We start from the raw sequence: 22,159 nt of genomic DNA, 5'->3' as shown, positions 1-22,159 counted from the left end.
AGAACTATTGTCAACTAAACAGTAAATAGTAAACATTCAGTCACTTGCACCATATTTGTGGCATATAATACCCCAAATAATTCTGATGCAATGTTTCAGCTGGTGGACAAAACTTAAGAATGATCTGGTCACTTTAAAAACATGTTCATCAGTGTCTCAGTGACTCTAGAGAAATGATGAAGATCTATTAATAGATGCTGGGCTAAACCGGAGTGTGACAGCAACACTCTCATAGTGACACAGCAACAGTGACAGCAGCAAGTGACAGCAACATTCTCATAGTGACACTGATGCCTCCGGTTGGCTCACAGTTGGCTGAAGCACTCATCAATATTGATGTCACAAATAGGTCTTTCCCAACTGAGTTTATAGGTGCAAGTGTACTCCGCCAGACCATCCACACAGTCTTTCCTTTGGCATGGAGCAGAACTACATTCATCTACCTCCTGAGCACACAACTCCCCAGTGAACCCTATAGCAGTATATTGGATAGTAAATTACAATCAGACAGTTGAAAGTACCAAGTAATTTTTGTTGTATATTATGTGTTGTGTATAAATTCTAGGTGAAGATAATGCAGATTTGCATGCAGACCTAAAATAGTTATTTAAAAATTGTGATACTGAGTAGCCTGATGTTTTGGACCAAAGAGTCTCTCCAGTCTTACACGAACAACAATAGAATCTAGAAAACTAACCCGTACATAGAACACAGGCTATTACCAGGGAACTTGTAGAAAACTATTGGAGAGTGACGCTACTGTATACGATTGCTCAACATGTAAGCATATAAGTGCAGACCTGCCTAAAGATAAGTGCAGACCTGCCTAAAGATAAGTGCAGACCTGCCTAAAGATAAGTGCAGACCTGCCTAAAGATAAGTGCAGACCTGCCTAAAGATAAGTGCAGACCTGCCTAAAGATAAGTGCAGACCTGCCTAAAGATAAGTGCAGACCTGCCTAAAGATAAGTGTAGACCTGCCTAAAGATAAGTGCAGACCTGCCTAAAGATAAGTGCAGACCTGCCTAAAGATAAGTGCAGACCTGCCTAAAGATAAGTGCAGACCTGCCTAAAGATAAGTGCAGACCTGCCTAAAGATAAGTGCAGACCTGCTCAAAGATGAACTTGCACAAAATCTCTGTCGATATTTTGCTAGCTTTTGCAAGTTTTTTTGATGTTTGAGGTAATCTGACTGCAAAAATGTTTAAATATTAAAATTGACAAAACTTGATCATGGTTAAATGATCAGAAAGACCAATACAGCGAAATGACGTTACTGGTTGCTATTGCTGATATCAGCCATGGTGTCGATGTCATTTATTGCAGCTAAGTTGCAGTGCAACATTTTTTCTAATCTGTCAGTCTCTTTGCAACTGTAAATATATGTAATCACATTTTCTCTCGATCTGAGTGTTTTAAAAGTCGATTTGCAACAAAATTCACATTACAGTTATTTGGTATCAAAAGGTTCACCATGTTTTACTCTGCTGTGTTGTAGGTGCAAAATATTTTAAAATGTGATTGAAAGCTTTTAAAAGCTCAAAAACGAACAGTGAATTGCCGCCATCACAAAACTGCCGTAGATTAGAATCTCTTTCCAAAACGGCTTAAACGGGATGTAATTGAACAAGATGGCTTTTGTTTACACTTTCATACAACCTCATTTGTCGATATATTTTTACAAATATACTTCACGCATTCAATAAAACCAAGACTATTGTCCTTATGCGTCTATTTCATCATCATTGTAATGCTGTCACTTTCAGCACTAATATCTTATAGCCTACCAAGAAAACTTGTTTAATTTCTTAACCTTAGCTCAAAGGAGTACATATCATTCTCTGATAAACATGATGAGCCTGTTAACTACCTGTGATAATCAAAAAATGCTGCAGAAGTTATTCACGCTGTTTGGCAGGAAGTATGAGTCACATGATCAGACTATGACTAGACGATTAGACCAAGCCGAAACAAAACTGTATAGTGGCAAGCATCTATATTTGATACGGGCTCTTCGGTAAAACCCGAAGTGTTTATCATAAACTAGTGCTACAAAAAGTTCTATATTGACTCTTTTATTGGCCTTTCAATTCACGTGAGAACATCAAAACAAAACGTGTCAAAACTGAACATGTCCAATAACCAAATAGATTGACTACGTCAGAGAAATAAACTAATTCTAATTGACGGCGGTTTCGTGATGCATTCGTAACTGTGACATAACTGTTTATTTTTGAGCTTTTAATTGCTTGAAATAACATTTCTATATATTTTGCACCTAGGACACAACAGAGTAAGACATGGTGAATCTTTTCATATCAAATAACTGTAATGTGAATTTTGTTGCAAGTCAACCTTTAACCGCGATCATGTTTTGTTGATTTTAATCTTGAAACATCCTGGCAGTCAGATCACCTCAAACATCAAAAACAATTGTCAATGATAGAAAAATACAAACACTTTCTATTAAAATCTACTACAATATATTGTGTAAGTTCATCTTTAGCAGCATCTTTGTAAGCATTTCAACAGGCTCAATAAAAGGCACTAGAACTAATGTCCGACAGCAATAAAACTTCCGAAAGTGAAAATGAAGAGGTCGGTGAGAAGTGAAAAAAACATTAAAGATAATATGATATAAAAATTTAAATAATCAAGAGTATGTTAGAGTAACAAGTTTGACTGTATATAGAATTATAATATAGAACACTGCCAGAGAGCACATGTTATTTCTAGCCTGGGGCACATATACAATTGTATGAAGACTCTGGCACTCTTGGATCAAAGCGACAGGAAACACCATTCAAACAAGCGTTGTCTTCACATTTGTCTTTCACAGATGAACAAAACTTCCCTGGAAAACTAGTTTGGTTTTAATGTTTAGAAATAAAAATAATACACTTTTATTTATTTTAAATGTTGTATTTGCTATCTACTATCTTATGATTTCTACAAGTAAACCCAATGACAAACTCCACAGTCAGTGGTTTTATTTATTCGTATTCTCATTCGGCTCATCATCAGGCTGTCAAATGTGAGAGGGCACTCGCCAGCAGATGTCACCGATTGTAGGATTAACATAAAATCTATTTCTTTGCATTGGTATAGTTACATGTACTATACTATTGCTAATGGAATGCTATTGGTTACTACTAGCACGCTTGAAGATCATGATTGAGTGAGAGAGCATGCCGCGTAATATAACAATTATAAGCAAAAGTTGGCTTCAGACTGACGACACGACTGTTATCATAAGATTTAGACTAGCTTAAGTTACCTCCTAGTTAAGTAAAGTCCTCAAACCTGTTGAGTAATTATTCTATTATTCGTGCAACGCCGGTCATTCCTCTACTTCCACACAAAAGCTAAACAGGATCAAATACAACAAAACCAACTTAATGGAAACTCAATGACAGTAAGATACCTGTATGCTATTCCCTTGCAAAAACAGTTGACATTTAAACCTGCGCAAATGCTACGTAAAGACCACCGATGAGCATCAGCAAAAGACATTGTCGATAGCTAAAAATAGTCCATGTAGACCACCCATGAACATCGAAGACAACTACTGATGATAACAGGTACACTCACCGATATAGTGTTGAGTGCAAACACACTTGTATCAACTCTCTAAGTTTATGCATTCAGCACCGTGCTGACACCGTTTTTCAATGCAGAAGCCAATTATCTCACATCTGTTACCATAGTAACCGTCCGTGTACATACAAGAATAGATTTTGTTAAGGGAGTCTGTGAGGCATGTGCTGTCGTGTTGACATTCATTCTACAAAGTCAGCAGTTGAAAATGGACAAAAGCAGAACAGTTCAAAAGGTAGGTAAAAGGTAAACAGAAAAGAGGACATTGTTTGACAGCATGCTGACTTAAACATGAACTAGATATAAGAACTTGGAATAATTGTTACTAGCAGCTAGTCAGTCCTCTGATTGTTCCTGATTGGCTCTCATGAGTGATCCTTTCTCTCAAAATGGTCAACAGTTAAGTTTTTTTGAATTCTGGACAACGTTGGCAGTTTACAATGTTTCTAGTAAATAGCTTATGACAAATGAGTGTCTTGACAAATAAGTTTTTCCTCTAAAACAAGCATCAGTAATTGACTTGGAGTAAATGCAAGTTCAGCTATTCACAGAATAGAGACTGCAACACCATGACAGAATGAAAACTCCATGGTTTTATAAGGCCCCAAATAAGCTAAACATCTAAAAGTTTTAAACTATTGTCACACACACACACACCCACACGCACACACGCACACACACACACACACACACACACACGCACGCACGCACGCACGCACACACACACACGCACACACGCACACGCACACACACTTATAGAATAGACATGAGTAACGCAGGTAAACAGATGGTAAGACTGTACCTCTCCATAACAGAGAACTAACATGTTCTCCTTATGATGGTAGATGAACTCTATTAACAGCCACTACCTAAGAGGATGGAGTTGATGAACAGAAATATTCACTCACCTTGAAGCATGAGTTGTATATGTCACATCTTTCACTCAGATACTATCCAGTACACTCGCAGTTGTAAAATGAGTTATCAGCTCTTGCCACACAAATCCCACCATTGCTACAGAGTGAGCCACTGCAGATGTGTCTGTGCTGAGACAAAGAACCAAAGTACTCTTCAGGAGTACATAATATCTATCACTTAGGGTTGCAAGGTCTTACATACCTTAATCGGTATATTCAGTATGGTTGACATTGGACACACAATTCCACACATTCATCATCATAACAGTTTCACCTATCCAAGCATTTTTTCTGCATCCTACCTAGTTTATATCAATGTTCACAAACACATTCAGACAGTTTTATGTCCGTTTTATGCATTAACCCAGGTTAAGACATGGTTGTACTCATCACTGATAACCTGACACAAGCATGTTGAAGATACGCTTGTTTATAGCAATACCAATAAATACAGTAAATAATTCATTCAAAGAAAGTTTAAATTATAGGGATTTTACAGTATATGAACAGTAAAATACTTGTACAACGTCTAATCCACTCTGGATCCTTTGACCTTTCAAATAGGAAAAACTAAACCTAACTTTTTACTTTAAGGATTGTACAGTAACTGGGGTACAGTATTGGCTTGTATCGACAACTTTTATTCTTGTTCTTATCAATTTAGCTTGGTTCAAGTTCATGATTTTAGTAATTTTACGGTAAGTTGAGGGAAATGCATATCTTATATGAAAATCTACATTTATCTTTTTGACTTTTTTTTGACATCAAAAGTCTATGCTGCAAAAGAATTGTACATGTCTGAAATAAAGTAAGACAAAAATATATATATATATATATATATATATATATATATATTTAACATGGTCAAAACAGCGGTGTCTGTCTGTCCATCCATTTTACCCGAAGTCATGGTTAGAGGTTAGGATAAAGCATTGATTGTGACATGCAGTTTGGTATACCGACACTCTAACACCTGATAAATTCCTTATTACTTGTAAATTTCTACTAACCTCTCGAGCCATGTTTTTTGAACTTTGAAACCACAAAAGTTGCAAAAGACAATAAAAAAGTGCTTTAAAACTCTATCTGTGCCTTTTGGTTGTGAAATTGTTGATATGAGTGTTTACCTCGGCTGCCAGAAACTCTACCAGTCAGCCAAAAAACAACTTTCAGTGTTGAACCAGCTGATAAAGTAAACTTTGAAAATAATCATTCATTAAACACTCAGGTAATTCACTGCAGACCTGTTCACTCCATCTTCACATAATGCTCCATTTAAGCAGCATTAATGCTCCTTAAGCACTCTGACTGTGACCTATTCTGTGCAGTGGCTTGCATTCACAAGTATAGTTGAGTGGAAGGACCATTGAACTTAAAACCCCTGGAATGGCAATCACGTGACTTTTACGTTGATAATAATACGTAACGTATGCGCCATATTGGAGAGCTAATCGAATGCTAGTTCCGTTTGTAAACAAACGGTGAAAAATGACAGAAATGTACATGTTGAATAGTTATTTTCCAGCTGGGTGTTAATGAAAGCTACTCCTACACAACGTTTAGAGTGCCCTGATAGAAGAAAACCAATTTATAACATATGGAGTGGGATATATCAAATGACAAGTAGATGTATAATAGATTTTCCTGGACCATGTTACTCATACAAACTGTTGTATTACAAATGCATAAGCCCAGCAAATGATATATTCAGGCAAATAACAACTGTTCCATTATATTAAAATTTATATTACATATGCATAAATGCATATGGAAAAACTTAGCACATGAAGTATTTCGATATAAACAACACATAGGTATGCTGCCAAAACAGAAACTGTTTTCAAGATTTAAGTGATAATAGCTTATGAATGTATGATATGTATAATACAGTATCTGTAAAAGATGGAATGAACTACTGCAACAACTAAACGGAAATTAAAAACCGTTGTAATAGAGAATAATGAAAATAATGCAAACAAGGAAATGCAGGAATTAGTGTAATCAGATGATTAAACTTATACATACATGTTACAGAAACTGTGTAAAAGGAGATTTGTATAGAAGTGGATATTGAGCCAAGGTGCATCAGTTTCTTAGAACTAAATTAGATTAGGAATAACAGCACAACAACAGCTGCAGACGAATATTACAGTGATTATATTGTTACTGGCCTTTAATAAGTACTACTTTAGTATTGTATGCCACAAAGATGCACCTTGCAGTTTGAGTGTAGGATTTTAGCATAATGATGCTGTCGGAGATCATAAAACGACTGAATAAAGTTTTTCATCAATGACGCAGTGGTTGGATATGCCATCTGCCGTATCCGTAAGGTGTTTCCCAAAGCATAACAAATCACTAGACCTTACACTACTAATAAAATACACCACACAATGGAGTGGATCTGGCTTTGTATGAATACGAAAGTATTGATCTGCAACTAGCAGGATCCTGATGACATTGTCTGATGGACGCACCAATCCTCCATTGTTTTGTAGCTTTGAGTAGAGTATAGAGATGTCGGTACTGGATATTTGACTTAGTGGTAACCAGCAACTGACGGCCAATGTCACGACAGCACTTTAGTTAGCTTTTGCACAATGTAGCCAGCTATATAGACTATACTGTTACCTATAACAGAAATTTGACATCTGAAATCATTGAGTTCCACAAACTGATCAACTTCTGGAGTAGCCTGTATGATGAGAATCTCGTTTTGAGCAGTAACATTACCTGTCTTACTAGCATCTGATTCTGCACCACATTTGATGATAAGCTTGCGAAGGTAGCCTTAAACTGAGTAACAGTAGGATTATTATTCCAACCCCCTAAACAAAAGCATCAATTATAACAATTACATAAAATCAACAAAAATGAATGTCTTATTCACCTAAACATAGTACCCTTAATAAACAACCATACAAGTAATAAAATAAATAAAAATAAAACAGCTCAAAATGCTACCATATCACTATGTAAAATGAAAATGTAGCAATTTTCATTGGAAGTCATTCACACCCATCTTAGGCATAAAGCTTAATGGTTGACTTGCAACAAAATTCACATTACCGTTATTTGATATGAAAAGATTCACCATGTCTTACCCTGTTGTGTTGTAGGCAGGGTTGTTAAAAATCGATGATTTTTTTTAAATCAAAAAAATCGATTTCTGTTGTTTTATTTGATTTTTTTTATTTAAATCGATTTTTTTGATTTTGTTTTGTTCCAAAAAGATGTTTTGTGTTCTAATTTGCAAGTTTTTGCTATCGATTTGAAATTTATGATTTGCAGGAGTATTATGTAGTTTTATTACAACAACTAGGGAATGAAAAAACATTTACACAGTTAACATTTGATAAAAAGGACAGCATAATTTATGCGTTGGACATTAAATCCTAGAAACAAAGATGAAGAATCACAGAGAACAGATCACACAACTGCTAAGCTGCAAACATATTCATAGGCACTTGCTGTGGCAGCTGTCACTGTTTTGGGTGCTGTTTGAGGTTTCTAAATTTTTTTTAGATATAGCTACTTTAATTTGAGCAACCTTGCAGCACTGTGCTTGACAATATGGTTTTAAATTTAATCATTGAAATGTATCATTCAACATTGAAAAATATTACCTTTAAATGGCTTCAGTCGAACGTTTTAACCTGCTGTCAAAACATGCACCATTGAAATGTTCGTTGCAGATAAGTGCTCAAGGATCAGGCTTATTCACTCTTCTGCGGTTGCGATACCATTGTAAATAATGAGAGTTCTCAGTTGCTTTGTTTGGGAATCTAAAAATTAAAATGAAACTGTAGTAGTTAGTTAGCAACAGTAGTAATAACAATAGTATTATTACTCTTATCTCCTTACTGCTAGCTAGATCCAGGTACAACAATAAATAATATTATAAGCACGACAAACACTTCCTTCAAATATACATATTTAGAAATAACCTAATGGGTTGTAGTTCCAAAATATTAATATAAAAAAATTCAAAATTTAAATAATAAAAAACCTTTGTTCTGAAGGAAGAAAATTTCACTAACTAGCTTATAAATTTATCTAATCACCGACAAAATACAGTCAAACTCGTACACTCAGTAGTGACACTGATCGACTCTCACTCACCCAGTGACTAGTGTAGTAGAACTAACTAGTGGCAGTACTAACTAGTAGTAGCACAACTATTAGTAGTCATAGACTTGAGCAATAGTAACAGAACTAGTAGTAGAAGTGACTCACTTGTGAAATGTCATGTCTTTTGCTTTAAAAGTCCATTCTTGCGGTTTTTGCAGTTCATGGAATAGCAATAGCACTGTGCACCTACACCCTTATTTCTCGCACATAAATTATTAGTAGCAATCTCAGTAGTCTGTTCCTTTGATTGAGCAGTGTATTCGTGACCTTCCATAGCTGTTAAATCTGAATTTAGATTTCTTTCTCACATTGAACACGATGAAATTAACTTGAACATTAACTGATCATGGCGTCGACCGGATTTCCGTACTCGCGAATGACCTCTTGCCATTCCAGGGGTTTTAAGTTCAATGGGAAGGACACTAATGCACAGAGCGATATGCACTTTACTGCAGAGATTCTCAGTTGAGGCCCACACGGAGATAACTTCAGAAAAAACTCTAACAACATAAAAATAGCCAGATGATGTGAAGAGAAGACATAGTGTTAACCTTAATCACAGAGTGAACTATACAAAAGCTGAGCTAATTCGCTGCAACCCAAAGCATGGTTAATAAAAATCAATCACAACGAGACACCTGTTGGTCATCTTCAATCAAACATGAATAAAAATATTAACTGTTTACCTTCATAACCATGGTGACATTGACATGTGTAGCTCTCATGCCCATCTATGCAAATACCATTAATACATCTATGGGATAAACAATCATCTATGCTTGTCTTACACAAGGCTCCTTCCCAACCTAAAATATTAACATTGTTTGGAATTTTTTGAGACCTGAAGGATAAGTTAGAGCTTTTTCATCATAGACAAGTTTTTCATCGGTCATGGTACAACACATTAGTGAGTAGCAGAGTTGTATCAGAGCTATTTTAGATTGACTGAAACATTTTGTCTTTAGGGTTTTTTGTCTTACGAAGTAGAATGCGAAGTTTTTCTGGCCCCTTGTTACAACGTTTTTTGTATCATTAGGTATCAACAAAAGTCTTTTCGAAATTCAAATTTGAACAGCATTGCTCGGTTTTATTCGTTGAACTAATTAACAAGATCAACTAAAAGTTATAGTAAAACCAAGTCAAAAGCAGATATTAAAAAATTGAAATGCTGACAAAATTAAAGTTAAGTTTAGTAAAATTACTATAATATTAATATAATATATTAATGGTTAGCCTTAAGTGTGTGTGCTTAGTAAACTAAAACCATTTCGGTTAACTTCAAAGGTTATTATTTTGCATAACGTCAAAGAATCGAATGTACTGAACGTGTTGCTGTCAAGTCTCATACTAATACTCACTACATCTGCTTCAAAAGTGAGAACTCCATAAAGCACTGTACATAGTGATGTTACATTTGATTGCAGATCTTAACCACTAAATACACTAAAGACTGCAGGTAACTATGGTTACTAAAGTTACTATACTGTTTTATTACTAATCTTTTAATATTTACAGTGTGTATAAAAGAAGGGGGCTTGCACTAGATAATTACTATAGGTTCTTATGCCCCTCAATATGACATAGCCTTATGATCCAAACACCAGAACAGATTAATGTTGTATGGCGGGGGTCTACTGTACAGTGCACCCTCGAGATACGATGTTAATTCGTTCCAGGGTTGGCATCGTATGGTGAAAAAAGCGTATATCAGGGTATAGAGACCATTGTAATTATACAATGCAAACACCCCCTGGTAAAAATCGTCAATTTCTTTTTATAAAAATGTGTACATATTGACAATTAGCAACAAAATAGTATGTTAACTTTAGTAATTATAGTTACCTACAGTAACTGTATTGTATTTAGTGTATTTTAATGGTTATGATCTGCAATAAAACGCAAGATTATTATGCGTGTACCAAATGTAGTACGTACGGTAAGGAGTTCTTGCATTCAAAAGGTACGCATAACATAAACTTTGAATTCACTTCAAGTAAGTTTAGCTTGCTAAGCCTACACTTAAAACTAAGTTTTAGTATGTATTTTGAACTATTTTACTGAATTTCAAATTTTTATCACGAAATTTTATCCTTCAGCAGTTCCTATCTTCACTTTCACTATCAACTTTAGCCTATCTGGTTGAAACCTTTTTCAACCTAAATCAATTAGGCCAAACGATGCAGTTATAGAAAGCGGCCTCTCGCACACTTGACCATTTAATGGCTACCGAAAAAAGAATAAAATTATATTTTCTATCCTAGACATATATACCTTTGGAGTAACGTGGCTTTAGCTGGTACATGTAGCGGATAAAGCAGAGAGGAGGCAAAAACGTATCAATGCTAATTATGGTGCTGTACACTTGTAAATAAATTTAAAACATAATGAATTGAAATTTTTTAGCATGCTAAAAGAAGTTGTCTATTCCTGTCCCATTTTTCTACTTTTCTATGAAAAAATTGATGGTGCAATGCAGAAAATTGCTAGCTAGCGCTTGTAAAAGGATCCAGAGAATGTGGTACAGTAGTTTGTCTTGTAGGAAATGTGCACAAGAATCAATGTAACCATACATACAAAGTTTGTACGTATGTATACCCTATGGGGGGGACAGGGCTTTAGCAAGTTTCAGAAAGTAATGTAGATGCGTCAAAATTCTTGAGTAGCTAGTTATATGAGTTACATACATATATACAATGAATTGCATTCACGTAGAAGATAACAAGCCCATATGCAAAGACATGGTTAAACAAGAAAATATAACATAAAATCAAAAGGAAACAAATAAAATGAATAAAATATGAAAAACATGCCGTATAAGAGATGAATAATATATATTATACATGCATTGTTTTAATGTACCAGTCCACATCAGTAAATTAAACACTTGAAATATTTCTGCGAATGTGGAATTTTCTGTATCTTCTACATCCTCGTCTTTACTAAATGGTTGCTCCTTTTGAATGCTGCTCGCGTGCATGACCTAGCTCATTCAAATCTTCAGTCGAAAGCTCTTTCTTGTGCTTGCTTTAATGGAGTTCTTGTTTTAATAATAATTGCAAATGCTGATTGGTTGCAATCATATTCCTTGACAATGTTAATAATACGGGTCCCTTCTTATTTACGACATCCAACTTTGTTGACATAGAAATCATTTTTCCTTTGTTTTGTAACATTTGTATTGGTCTCAGATTCCATAGATAATGTATTAAATGTAGATAGTTGTAGTTATAACTACAACTATTAAGTCAGCATACGTATATATATATACGTATGCTGACTTAAAAGTTTATAGTAAAAACTATAATAACGCTACAAATGAATATTTGCTCTCGCCTTTGTATTTTACAAGAAATTTTTCACGCGGACATGAGAGAAGTCGATCATCGTGTCTCTTCTAAACGTTCTAAGAATGTTTTCGGCAAACTATATTTTGGTGTCTTTTTTATTTCGACGTGTGTTATGAGCACACCGACGGCCAAATTTTAACTCGGGCGAAACTTTTCTCAAATTCGTATGGTGAAATAAAATTTGTATAGCGAGGTGAAGATATCACAATGTTTGACTTCGTAAGGTGAAAAAATCGTATATCAGGGAAATCGTATCTCGAGGGTGCACTGTATATACATATCATAACCATCATATATGCTTGCTCACTCACTTCGGTTTGGTTGAGCACTCTGTGAGAGATACGGCACTATTAGCCTTTGTGCAAAGCTCATCACTTTTCTGATTTGATCACTCTGGCATCAGAACATTGACTTTCTTAAAATCTGTAAGACAACTTACATGTAGTTGTTTCATGGCAGGAAGTCAACTAGTCAACTCTCATTGGTAATGGGATTTATGTCCCTTGCCCGAGCTCTGTGCTGCGCTGATGAGGCTTCAATAGCCGAAACAGTACTATCTATTGCATGAGTATATATATATATATATATATATATATATATATATATATATATATATATATATATATGTATATATATAAGGAAGATAACCATGTATGTCCTTTTTATCCTAAGCGCAGCAAGAGAGACAGCAATATTTTAAAGCTATGAGACTTTCGTTTGTTATTCAAATCGAATTTCAGAATTGGTACTGACTTGACAATTGACATTATATGGAATTTTCACATAGCATGAAGCAAAAACTTTATATAAACTCTTATTTGTATAAATAAATAAGAAGAGCTCATTGTGCTCTCCGTTGGAGTAGACACAATGAGCTCTCCATTGGAGTAGACGCAATAAGCTCTCTATAGGAGTAGACACAATAAGAATGTAGAATGATTTTGACAGCAATATGTAACAGAAAGCAAGCACTAGCATTTACGTGTCTGGAGGTTTTCTGCAAACTGGAGTAAAATAAAGAAATATTCTTGTCACAAAGCGGCATCGTAGTTCGGCCCCAGCCTGTAGATAAGATGTAACGAAATCTGACTAATGTTCTAGATAATTTAATGAAACCTTCGGTATTTGGACAAAACACATAGGCTGATAAACTGTGTACCACATTTTTGTACCACAATTAAAGAATGCAATCATTAAAGTTAATTAAAAAATGTGTTAATTAAAGAATGCAATTAGATAATGGTATCATTATATACTTCGATGTTGTAAATTCTAGTGATTATTCTTATAATTAAATATTATCATTTTTTATAGAATCAAATAACTTTTTTTTAATAATTTTTTATCATAAAATAATTTTTTATAATCAAATAAATCAAACTACATATCATGAGAAAAGTGTTTTGCATAAATGAAATAAATTAAGTGAGAAAATAAAAACAACTGTAAAGCTTTTCAAACTTTGTCAATCAACTTTTAAACTTCATATCAGGAAGAAAATATTTTGTGCAGCTCAAATAATTTTTAAAAAATAAAACGACTATAAAAAAAGCTTAGATGTAAATGCGAAATAATTAGCAAGTAATAGCTAATTTAAGTCGGCTTTGCTGTGATTACGATAAAAGATGATTCGGTAATGATACAATTAATACAAACTCAGAAAACAAAATAAAAATCCTGAATATGTAGAATTAACAATAACAATTCTTGCCTAAAAGTGTGTGTTTATAAAAAAGGTTACTGTGCCACCAAAAGCTGTCCATCAAAACTTTAAATATGACAATACTAAAAAATCTGACAGAATATGGTAGTATTTTGTAGTTGAAATTGTATTAGGAAAATGTCTGCCAAAAATGGTTGGATGAAAAATTATTATCAATAATAAAGATTGGAAACTAACTAAGTAATAATAATAGTGATAGAAAAATGAATAATGTTTAAACTTCAAACACGATACCCAAACTATATTTAAAAAAATGCAAGTTGAAACAATAATGATAATGCAACAAACTTTAAAACCTTATATTATAAACTTCAAAAGTTATAAGAAATTTATAAATGTAATAAGAGAATGTAAATCTATATATATGTAAATATAAGAGAGTGAAGAATAACTGATACTTGTAATCTTACACGATAAATCTTACAGATAATTTAACAGATAATCTTACAGTAATCTTATAATGTTTGTTGTAAAATGTGAAATTAATTACGAATTACTAATTGATTAAGTTTAGAAGGAAAGATGTGAAACCTAATACACAAAGCGAGCACTGATAGGAATTTTTGTGAAACACGTGTAGAGTGAACGCAATATTCGTCTGTCGAGGAAAGGAAATTGCGCTTGTTAATATACTATATCGATATTAAAATAAACATTAAATAAAAAAATTGAAATATATACATACAACAAAGAGAACTTTTTAAATAGAACTGATTGAAGAAGTTACTTTAATTCAAAGAAATAACATAAAAACCGTGATTAAATAGAAAAGATTTTGTTCGTATTTAATGATTGCGGAACACATGGTACCTCATTAGAATCTAAGAAACATAATGTAGCTGAGAAAAAGTCTTCTGAGCAGCTGGAATAAATTAGTAGAGAACTAAATGTAGACGTAAAATAAATAGCAAGTATGTAAACTACGGAATGTCGATGCAATGTATATCTTTTGGTTACTTACATAATCAGTACAAAAATCGCCAAATTTCAAGTTTGCGATAAATTATCAGCTTCATTGAAAAAAGACGAAGAAGCATCGCGTTGCATATACTTAGGTACCCAAATATTTGTTGTAGCTCTGTGGTAGAGCGTCTCGATAAGAGTTTATCATGAGTTCAAGTCCTTTGGTGTGTAGAATTTTGTATTCAAAACTTTGATAGCTCAAAAATTTTAATAGCTCAATAATTTTATATTCATAATTTTAATAGCTTTAGCCGAAATGACAGACAAACTTTAAAAAATATATGTGTATATATTATAAATGGTGGTTTATTACCAATATAAACAAATTGGCCAAAAATATTATGCCTTATATCGATATAAGCTTTGTATTACACAGCCATGACAATATGGCATTAACATCGACACGGATCGACATGTCGCTATATCGCACAGCTATACAGTACACCGACTGCCAAACTATATTTTCCAGAGAAATTTTTGTTAATATTGTAGAGCGAGAAGAAGTTGAAAAAAATCTGTCATCATATGGCAAGGACAAAAAACATCATGTTCTATATGGTGAGACAACAAAATCTTATAACAGGGGCATCGTAACCTGAAGAGACACTCTATTAATTAACAATAAAAGGGTACATTGCGAGTGTGCAATCACGAAAAGGATATGATCAGAGCAGTGGGTTTGATAAGAACGGCGTAGCCTTGTGGTTGCGCGATTGTTACGGTAATAGACTGGTGATTTGAATGTTGTGAGTTCAAATCCAGTACGAAGGTGATTTTTCATTGTTAAAACTCGATCACTATAACGGGACAGACGACCAACACTGAGATTTATATAGATCAGTTAGCAAGTAAATTTAGAATGGGAACACCAAGCTTTTCTGCATTGTTTGGCACCTGATAGAAGCAATTAGTTTTAATGCTTACATTAATCTATGAGCTGTCTAATCATTTTAATAGTTATTCTTTAATTGCTTTCTAGGGATTCAACACTAACCAGCTATAAATTCTACAATGAAAGCCGTGAAAATTTATCATTTTTAGGAGCATTGCTAGGGCTATACTAGCTATTATAGTTCTTTAAAATGTTATTTTGGTCTTAAATTTGAAAAGCATTTAATTTTCTACTTCAGCAGAAAATTTACAAGAATTTAGATCGCTTCCAGACTTGATTTACGGTGGATGTATGAGGTTAGCAAATATGCATTCAATAGTCAAACTCCAAAATTTTTAAGCAGTGAGCTGACAACTCCAAATAAGATAAAAAAGGTATCGATTACCGATAATGTTACTAAACCTGGACACTATATGAGCTACTAAATACTACAACGAAATAGATCAGAATAATTCCACACAATGCCACATTGAGCTCTGCTTATAAATGACATGGTAAAACACACCGGTGTAGCCGGCTCCACAGAAACTTCTGTAGCTCGATCCATAGTCAACACAGGAGCCCTGTTTGGATTTATAAGGATTATAAATGGATATATGGATATGGATAAATGGATATGGATTTACACTGCTGTATATGGGTTGACTCGGGAAAAGCTCGAGTCAACCCATATACATCAGTGTACATGATCTCTGTGGGTACAACTGTGGAGGCTTGGCCACATGAATGTTTCAAAATCACATTTTCATTATTAGTTCTAAACATCTTTGGTTACGAAACCTGTTCACTGAACAATCATTGCATGCTTGGTGTGCTCTGGATTTTATCCAAGTTATAATTTTATGGCAATGAATTAGATATTTTTCACGACAAAGGTTTGAGTTAAACGTTTCATTTTCACTACCGTGTGAAAATATGGCAGTGGGAGGGGAAGGGATCTGAGAGGGGAGCTGAAGCGCTCTCCCAGTAAAAGGGATTCGGGGGCCCTCCCCCAAGACAATTTTGAGAATTAGGAGCAAAATTAGAGCATTTTAAAGTGTATTTTGTATTATTTAAGGTGGATATCCAGGTCCTGCCAAGGTGAGTCATTTCAAGTCTTGCAAAGAGAGCTACAGAGTTACATTGTTTTGGGTTGTAACCATATAGTGTATATTTACATTTATATTCATAAATACACATACATGTACATGTGTACATAGAAGATTGATTGTTATCGCTTGACACTTGTCTTTTAAAAATAAATTTAAAAGCACCCGTTTCAGTTACAATAATAAGTTTAAATAATATATTAAATACACCAGGGAAAGACAACAAATAGATTACTTGGCCAGCTTAAAACTTACTATGTTTAAATTATGACCACCTAGAAATACAATGAGCAACAAACTTGGCCTGCAAACACAAACCACTCCATTCCATTCAGTCACTTAGTGCAATAAAACGCTTCCTATCTAAATGTTGCCCAACAAACTCATTAACAATATAATTATAATATACTTTGTTAAGTAGAGCATGATAAGCATGCATGAGAAAAAAATTGTTCATTCTTGATTGTGACATAGTACTCCTCATAGCTGACTTAACTCTTGCCATGGCACTAAAAGAACGTTCACTGGTGGCATTGGTAGCAGGCATAATAAGTAATAAGTTAGCTATAGTAAGGAGGTTCGAATATAGGGACTTAATCGGTGTGGCTATCCATTGAAGAAAGTCAGTCACAGGCTTGAAATGAGCTGGCGAGTTAGTTAACATCTCCAGCTCTGTCTGCAGCTCATCACCCTGAATGACCACCATACTTGGCTAGCACAGCTCTATGCTTCTCTGTATACTTCTTACCTTGGCTGGCGTGAATAAGAAGATTCTCAAGAGATACCTGTATCTGCATTCCATCTTGTGTGAATCGGTCCTTGATACAAGTAGCTATCATGTCCAGTACCTGATAATAAAGGCTTCTAAAATATTCTGCAGCTGAGGCAGGATGGTGTGTACTGCTAGAATTACCATCTATCTTTTTTGGTGCTTTGCGCTTTCTAGGCAGGACAAAGGAGTTCACACCTAACGAATTTAAAAGATTTGTAAGTAAACACTAGTAATGTATTGAAATGAAATCACAATGTCAGCTTGTCCCTTGTAAGAGTGGCTGGTTTCCTATTAAATACAAAAGGTCAACAACCATAGCAACAGAGTTAACCTAACTAGTTAGCCTAACTAGTAGACCCAAAACTGGGAGAGGGGGTTTTTTCTCGGCTAAGTAAACCATAGACTAGTTGAGTTTCCGACTAATAAACCTACCTAGCTCTTCAGCCTTAACGTCTACTTGTTCTTGGAAGTTGGATGAATTTTCTTCCGTTCTCATATTGATAAGTACACTGACAATTTCATTGGCAAGTGACCTAGCTTCAGTGGCTGTCAGTTTAGAACTCTGTAGAGATGAGCTGAGGTTGTCAGTAATCCTGTAAACCGTCTCACTGAGTGTGAGAACTAAAAGAGAGGAAGCAACGTAAAAAGAGCATTGATAAGATATTGGAGAAAAAGCAAAAAATATCTGCAGGAAATATGAGCCACCAGGGCTTTATTTACTTCCCCCTAGGAGATTAGGGGAAAGTAAGGGGAAGGGGAAAACAAATGAGGGGGTAATCAAAGCCCTGATTGTCATAATAGGAATGCAAGTTCAAACAAAACATACCATAAAGAAACGAGTCTTCCAGCTTAGCTCTGATACCCACAAGTTTAGCTGCAGCATCACTGTCAAGACTCCCATGACTTAGCTGGCTGATTAGTTGACTGAGCGGTTGATAATTATCTAAGATACTTTTCATAGATGCAGCACGAACTGTCCATCTAAAAATATCCAATATAATGATACTAAAAATTCCCATGTCATACGGCCCACGACCAAAGTGATATTGGAAAAAGGAAAGGGTACTGAAAATGGCACTGCAGTGCAATAGGATAATGCGATGGTAGCTGTAATGTACTGGGTGTTATTATGTACAAAAAGCAGCAATAATGAAAGGAAAAGATTATATGTTTATATCTCTCCCCCGCAATAGGAGAAATGCAATATTAGAAGTAAAATGCACTGATATTATTAGAATAACCAATATTATTAATCTAGTAATACAGTAATAATATAAAACCAATGCACAATTTTGTTTACATTTCAAAAAGCCTTAGCTAACAACATCAAGAAGTTGTGATATTTATGTAGATTTTTAGAAAATCTATTTAACAAAACTATTTAGAAAAAATAATAACAGTAACATATTGCCCAACATCAGTAACTATATACTTCGATCTTGTAAATTCGAATGACTATTCTTATAATTAAATTTTATAAAATCGAATAATTATTCTTATAATTAAGTATTGTAATAATCTCATTAGAATCGTTAGAAAAAAATATAATCGTCATTTCCTTTACTTTCCCTGCTTTGGACATCAGTTGGAATACCAAAGTACTCATAAATGTCCAAAATGTAAGTTACTTTGAAATCGGCAAAAAAACGATTGCTTTTTCAGTACTTCTACGTTAATTTCAGAGACCTTTGGCAATTCTACAATGCTATGGACTGGTGAAATGTGCACAGTTTTTCGTGAAACGCGCACGACTTAATGGTTCTATTCTCTGCCGTTCGGCTTTTCATTTGCCGGTCTTAATTTCCATAAAAATAAGGCTTGTTAAGTTTTAATAACGATTTTAGGACGAATTAATCTGTCTATTTATGTATAATCCGATCAGATGAGTAAGGTTTAGAGAATTTTCTACAAATAATAAAGACTTGGTAACATATTTAAACAGGTTTATATGTGTTTTGTATTGTTATTATACTTAAACGACTCCATTGAAAAATGATTAAATTCGTTGATGAGATTTCGGTACAAGGGTTTGTGACATCCATTGATAAATAATATTCGTGAGTTGTGTGCGCATATGCATTTACCATAAATCTCCCAAACAATCACTTCACTCGTGTTTGGTCATGGGATGATAAATGCTCTCCACAGGTACACCAGCTCATGAATATCACTCCTTCGTTTGAATAGTTCTATATGGATTTTTACATGAAATCCTTCCAGGTGAATGCGTCATCAAAATAGTTAAATATCCAATAAATCATCATCAAAAATCATAATGCCTACCAGGTGTATGAAAAGCTCTTGAGTTTCCCTACATCAGGGTAGTCCTTGTCTAGGGCCTTGATTCTTTCCAGCCAGCCTTCCCCTTAGTGCTTCTTTTAACAGCTTTGATTCTATCGTTTGACATATCAAGTGCTTCTTTCATAATAAATATCTCATTGGCGGTGTCTTGGACAGCTAATTTGAGGGAATGTGCATAACAATGAACATATGTAGCCATTGGATACTCCTAAAAAACCAAAGTTTTGTGAGATGTATTAAAGGTATACTGTATTGGTTTGAAATGGCTAAATACTAATGGTGGTGGAGCCCTTTGCGCATGCTTGTTAGGTTGAAAGAGTTTAGCGAGCACAGGTTGACTTGAATTGCGCTTGGTAAAAGCAACACCTTTCCATTTCTACAAATCTTGATTCATAACTATGAATAGACTGTTACCTTCTGAATCTGGGTAGCCACCCCTTTCTTAGTTCCAGACATAACTGCTGCCCCATCATAACACTGTCCTCTACATTTCACTAATAGCAGATTGAGAGCCAGCAGAACAGATTTAATAACCTTCACAATGGTATCAGAATTGGTAGCCTGAATGTCAAACATTCCTACGAAATCTTTGTGAGGAATAAGGTCGTTATCAACCCACCTAAAACAAAAACAGTGTTGAATGAAATCAAAATAGTAATAATCATGGGATTTTATAATCATGAGCCATGAGGGCTTTATTTACCCCCCTCCTTTTCCCCGTCTCTCTCTTTCATAAAAAGTGAGAGAAGAGGGAAAGGAGGGGGTCAATAAAGCCCTCATGGCTCATGTTTATAAAGACTGTTTAGATATCATCACAGGCATGGAGAGCAAAGTTCTTTAATCCCTCTAACCTACAGTGCATGGCATCAACTCAGAGTTTTAACCATAGAAGATTGAGAATAAGAGCCAAGTAACCTAAAAGCTTTGACAACTTATTCATTTCAAATATGAAAAGTACAAACCTCAAACAGAAGGTCATCTGTCCTTTGTTAGATATATCTGGGCTCTCATCTAACATGATGCTGTAGTATCCAGCACCTTCATCTCTTATTCTGTTACACAATGAACAGCATATGTCCTGGCCAATGATGTCGATAAGCTCGTTCTGGTTGTCAGGGGATGTGTAGGCTCGATGGCCTTTCATCCATTGGTCTAGCTGTGGGTTTGTGCTCGCCACGAATCGGATTTTCTGAAACAATTTTGAATTGGGTTCCTTGTCCCAGGCTGTGCTTGTTTGTGTAGTTTGAGTTCCTGTTAGGAGAAGAAGTGTGAAAATATTTTGTACTTGTTTATACAACATTAGAGATTCCCAGTCAACACAGACACTAAGCATACACCCCCAGAATGAACTGCTTGCTTGAATATAACGCTTGCAGGTGGTGATAGCCTGAGTTCATACTTCACATGGTCAAGTATAAACTTTCAGAATAACAATATTATAATATAACCTTTGGTCATTCAAGTGGTATTCGGTCATAGGACTACAGAATTATGGTTTAGTTTACCTCTAAAGGCTATGTTCTGGCGTCCAAGGAAGATAATACGCCTTATCAACTCTTTGATCATCATTCTATTCTCAGCTTTCATGAACAGGTCAATCTTTGTAGCCATGACATTAACTTGCTGCTGCTTAGTTATCAAACTTAGCCCGAGCCTCTCTATGTACGTCAGTCTTCTGATGCAGGTTGAATCTACGAGTAGCATCCTTCCAGTCGTCGAAGCCATCTATGATAAAGGAGGGCTCCATCCTCTTACTAAATGTGATCCTGTCTAAAAAAAAGAAAGCGTAATAATGTGCAATCATCAGAAAGACATAGTGCTAGCATGTTAAACAGTCAAACAGATGCATCACTACATATATTACAAAGCTTTGTATTAGCAATCAGTTTTGAGGGTGCCCGGGCCAGATAAAAAAGTTATAATATTTACTTCAAATTACCTTCTTTGTAGGCTCTAATACATTTATCACAGAACACTCCATCATCGTATGTTCTATAGTGTAACCAGCTCCACTTGTCAAACCATGAAGCTTGAGCCTTATGTCTTCTGGATGACTCCATTTCTTTCTTTTTTCTAGATACACTCTGTATGGGAATGCATAGGATTTGGGGTGATATTTTCTGTAAGATGGATCTGCAAATAAAACAGTATGATAACAAATTGCTAATGCAAGGTTATGCTCATTGTTTAAGTTGGTTACACAAGCAAGCTGCAGTTGGTCACAATGTCAACAAGGGAATTTCAAGGTTAAGGCAAGCGTGTTGCTCAAATGTATGGGCAAGAAGACATACCGAATGCTCATGAATACTGTTACACAATACTTTTGCATGTGTGATTATCTTACCATCAATTGGAGAAAGCAATGGCTGTACATCTGCTGCTTCTGAAGGAGAGCTTGAATCACAAGAAGATGCTGTGTTAGTAGTAGT

General features: G+C 34.9%; 1 protein-coding gene across 1 annotated transcript; it reads right to left on the bottom strand.

Annotated features, from left to right (window-relative positions):
* Positions 1–17,180: 17,180 nt before the first annotated feature.
* LOC137396994 (uncharacterized) lies at positions 17,181–20,174 on the bottom strand. Its single transcript, XM_068083277.1, has 5 exons — positions 20,145–20,174; positions 19,713–19,938; positions 18,256–18,410; positions 17,862–18,050; positions 17,181–17,505 (listed from the first exon to the last, which is right to left on the bottom strand). Exons 3-5 carry the CDS (start codon positions 18,386–18,388, stop codon positions 17,432–17,434), a joined length of 396 nt encoding a protein of 131 aa, XP_067939378.1. The 5' UTR covers positions 18,389–18,410; positions 19,713–19,938; positions 20,145–20,174; the 3' UTR covers positions 17,181–17,431.
* Positions 20,175–22,159: the final 1,985 nt, after the last annotated feature.

Source organism: Watersipora subatra, chromosome 5 (genome assembly GCF_963576615.1).
Source record: "Watersipora subatra chromosome 5, tzWatSuba1.1, whole genome shotgun sequence".
NCBI classification, from domain to species: domain Eukaryota; kingdom Metazoa; phylum Bryozoa; class Gymnolaemata; order Cheilostomatida; family Watersiporidae; genus Watersipora; species Watersipora subatra.
Note: the sequence above shows the minus strand (reverse complement) of the source record. Positions and strands in the feature narration are given on the sequence as shown.

What these genes read in the sequence shown, in the direction of transcription:
- LOC137396994 (XM_068083277.1), bottom strand. Translation starts at nt 18,388, where the DNA reads ATGAAAAGTATCTTAGATAATTATCAACCGCTCAGTCAACTAATCAGC. An exon ending in GGAAGACTCGTTTCTTTATG is followed by an intron (nt 18,051 to 18,255) that starts GTATGTTTTGTT and finishes CCTCTCTTTTAG; the next exon opens with TTCTCACACTCAGTGAGACG. An exon ending in CGTTAAGGCTGAAGAGCTAG is followed by an intron (nt 17,506 to 17,861) that starts GTAGGTTTATTA and finishes CTTTATTATCAG; the next exon opens with GTACTGGACATGATAGCTAC.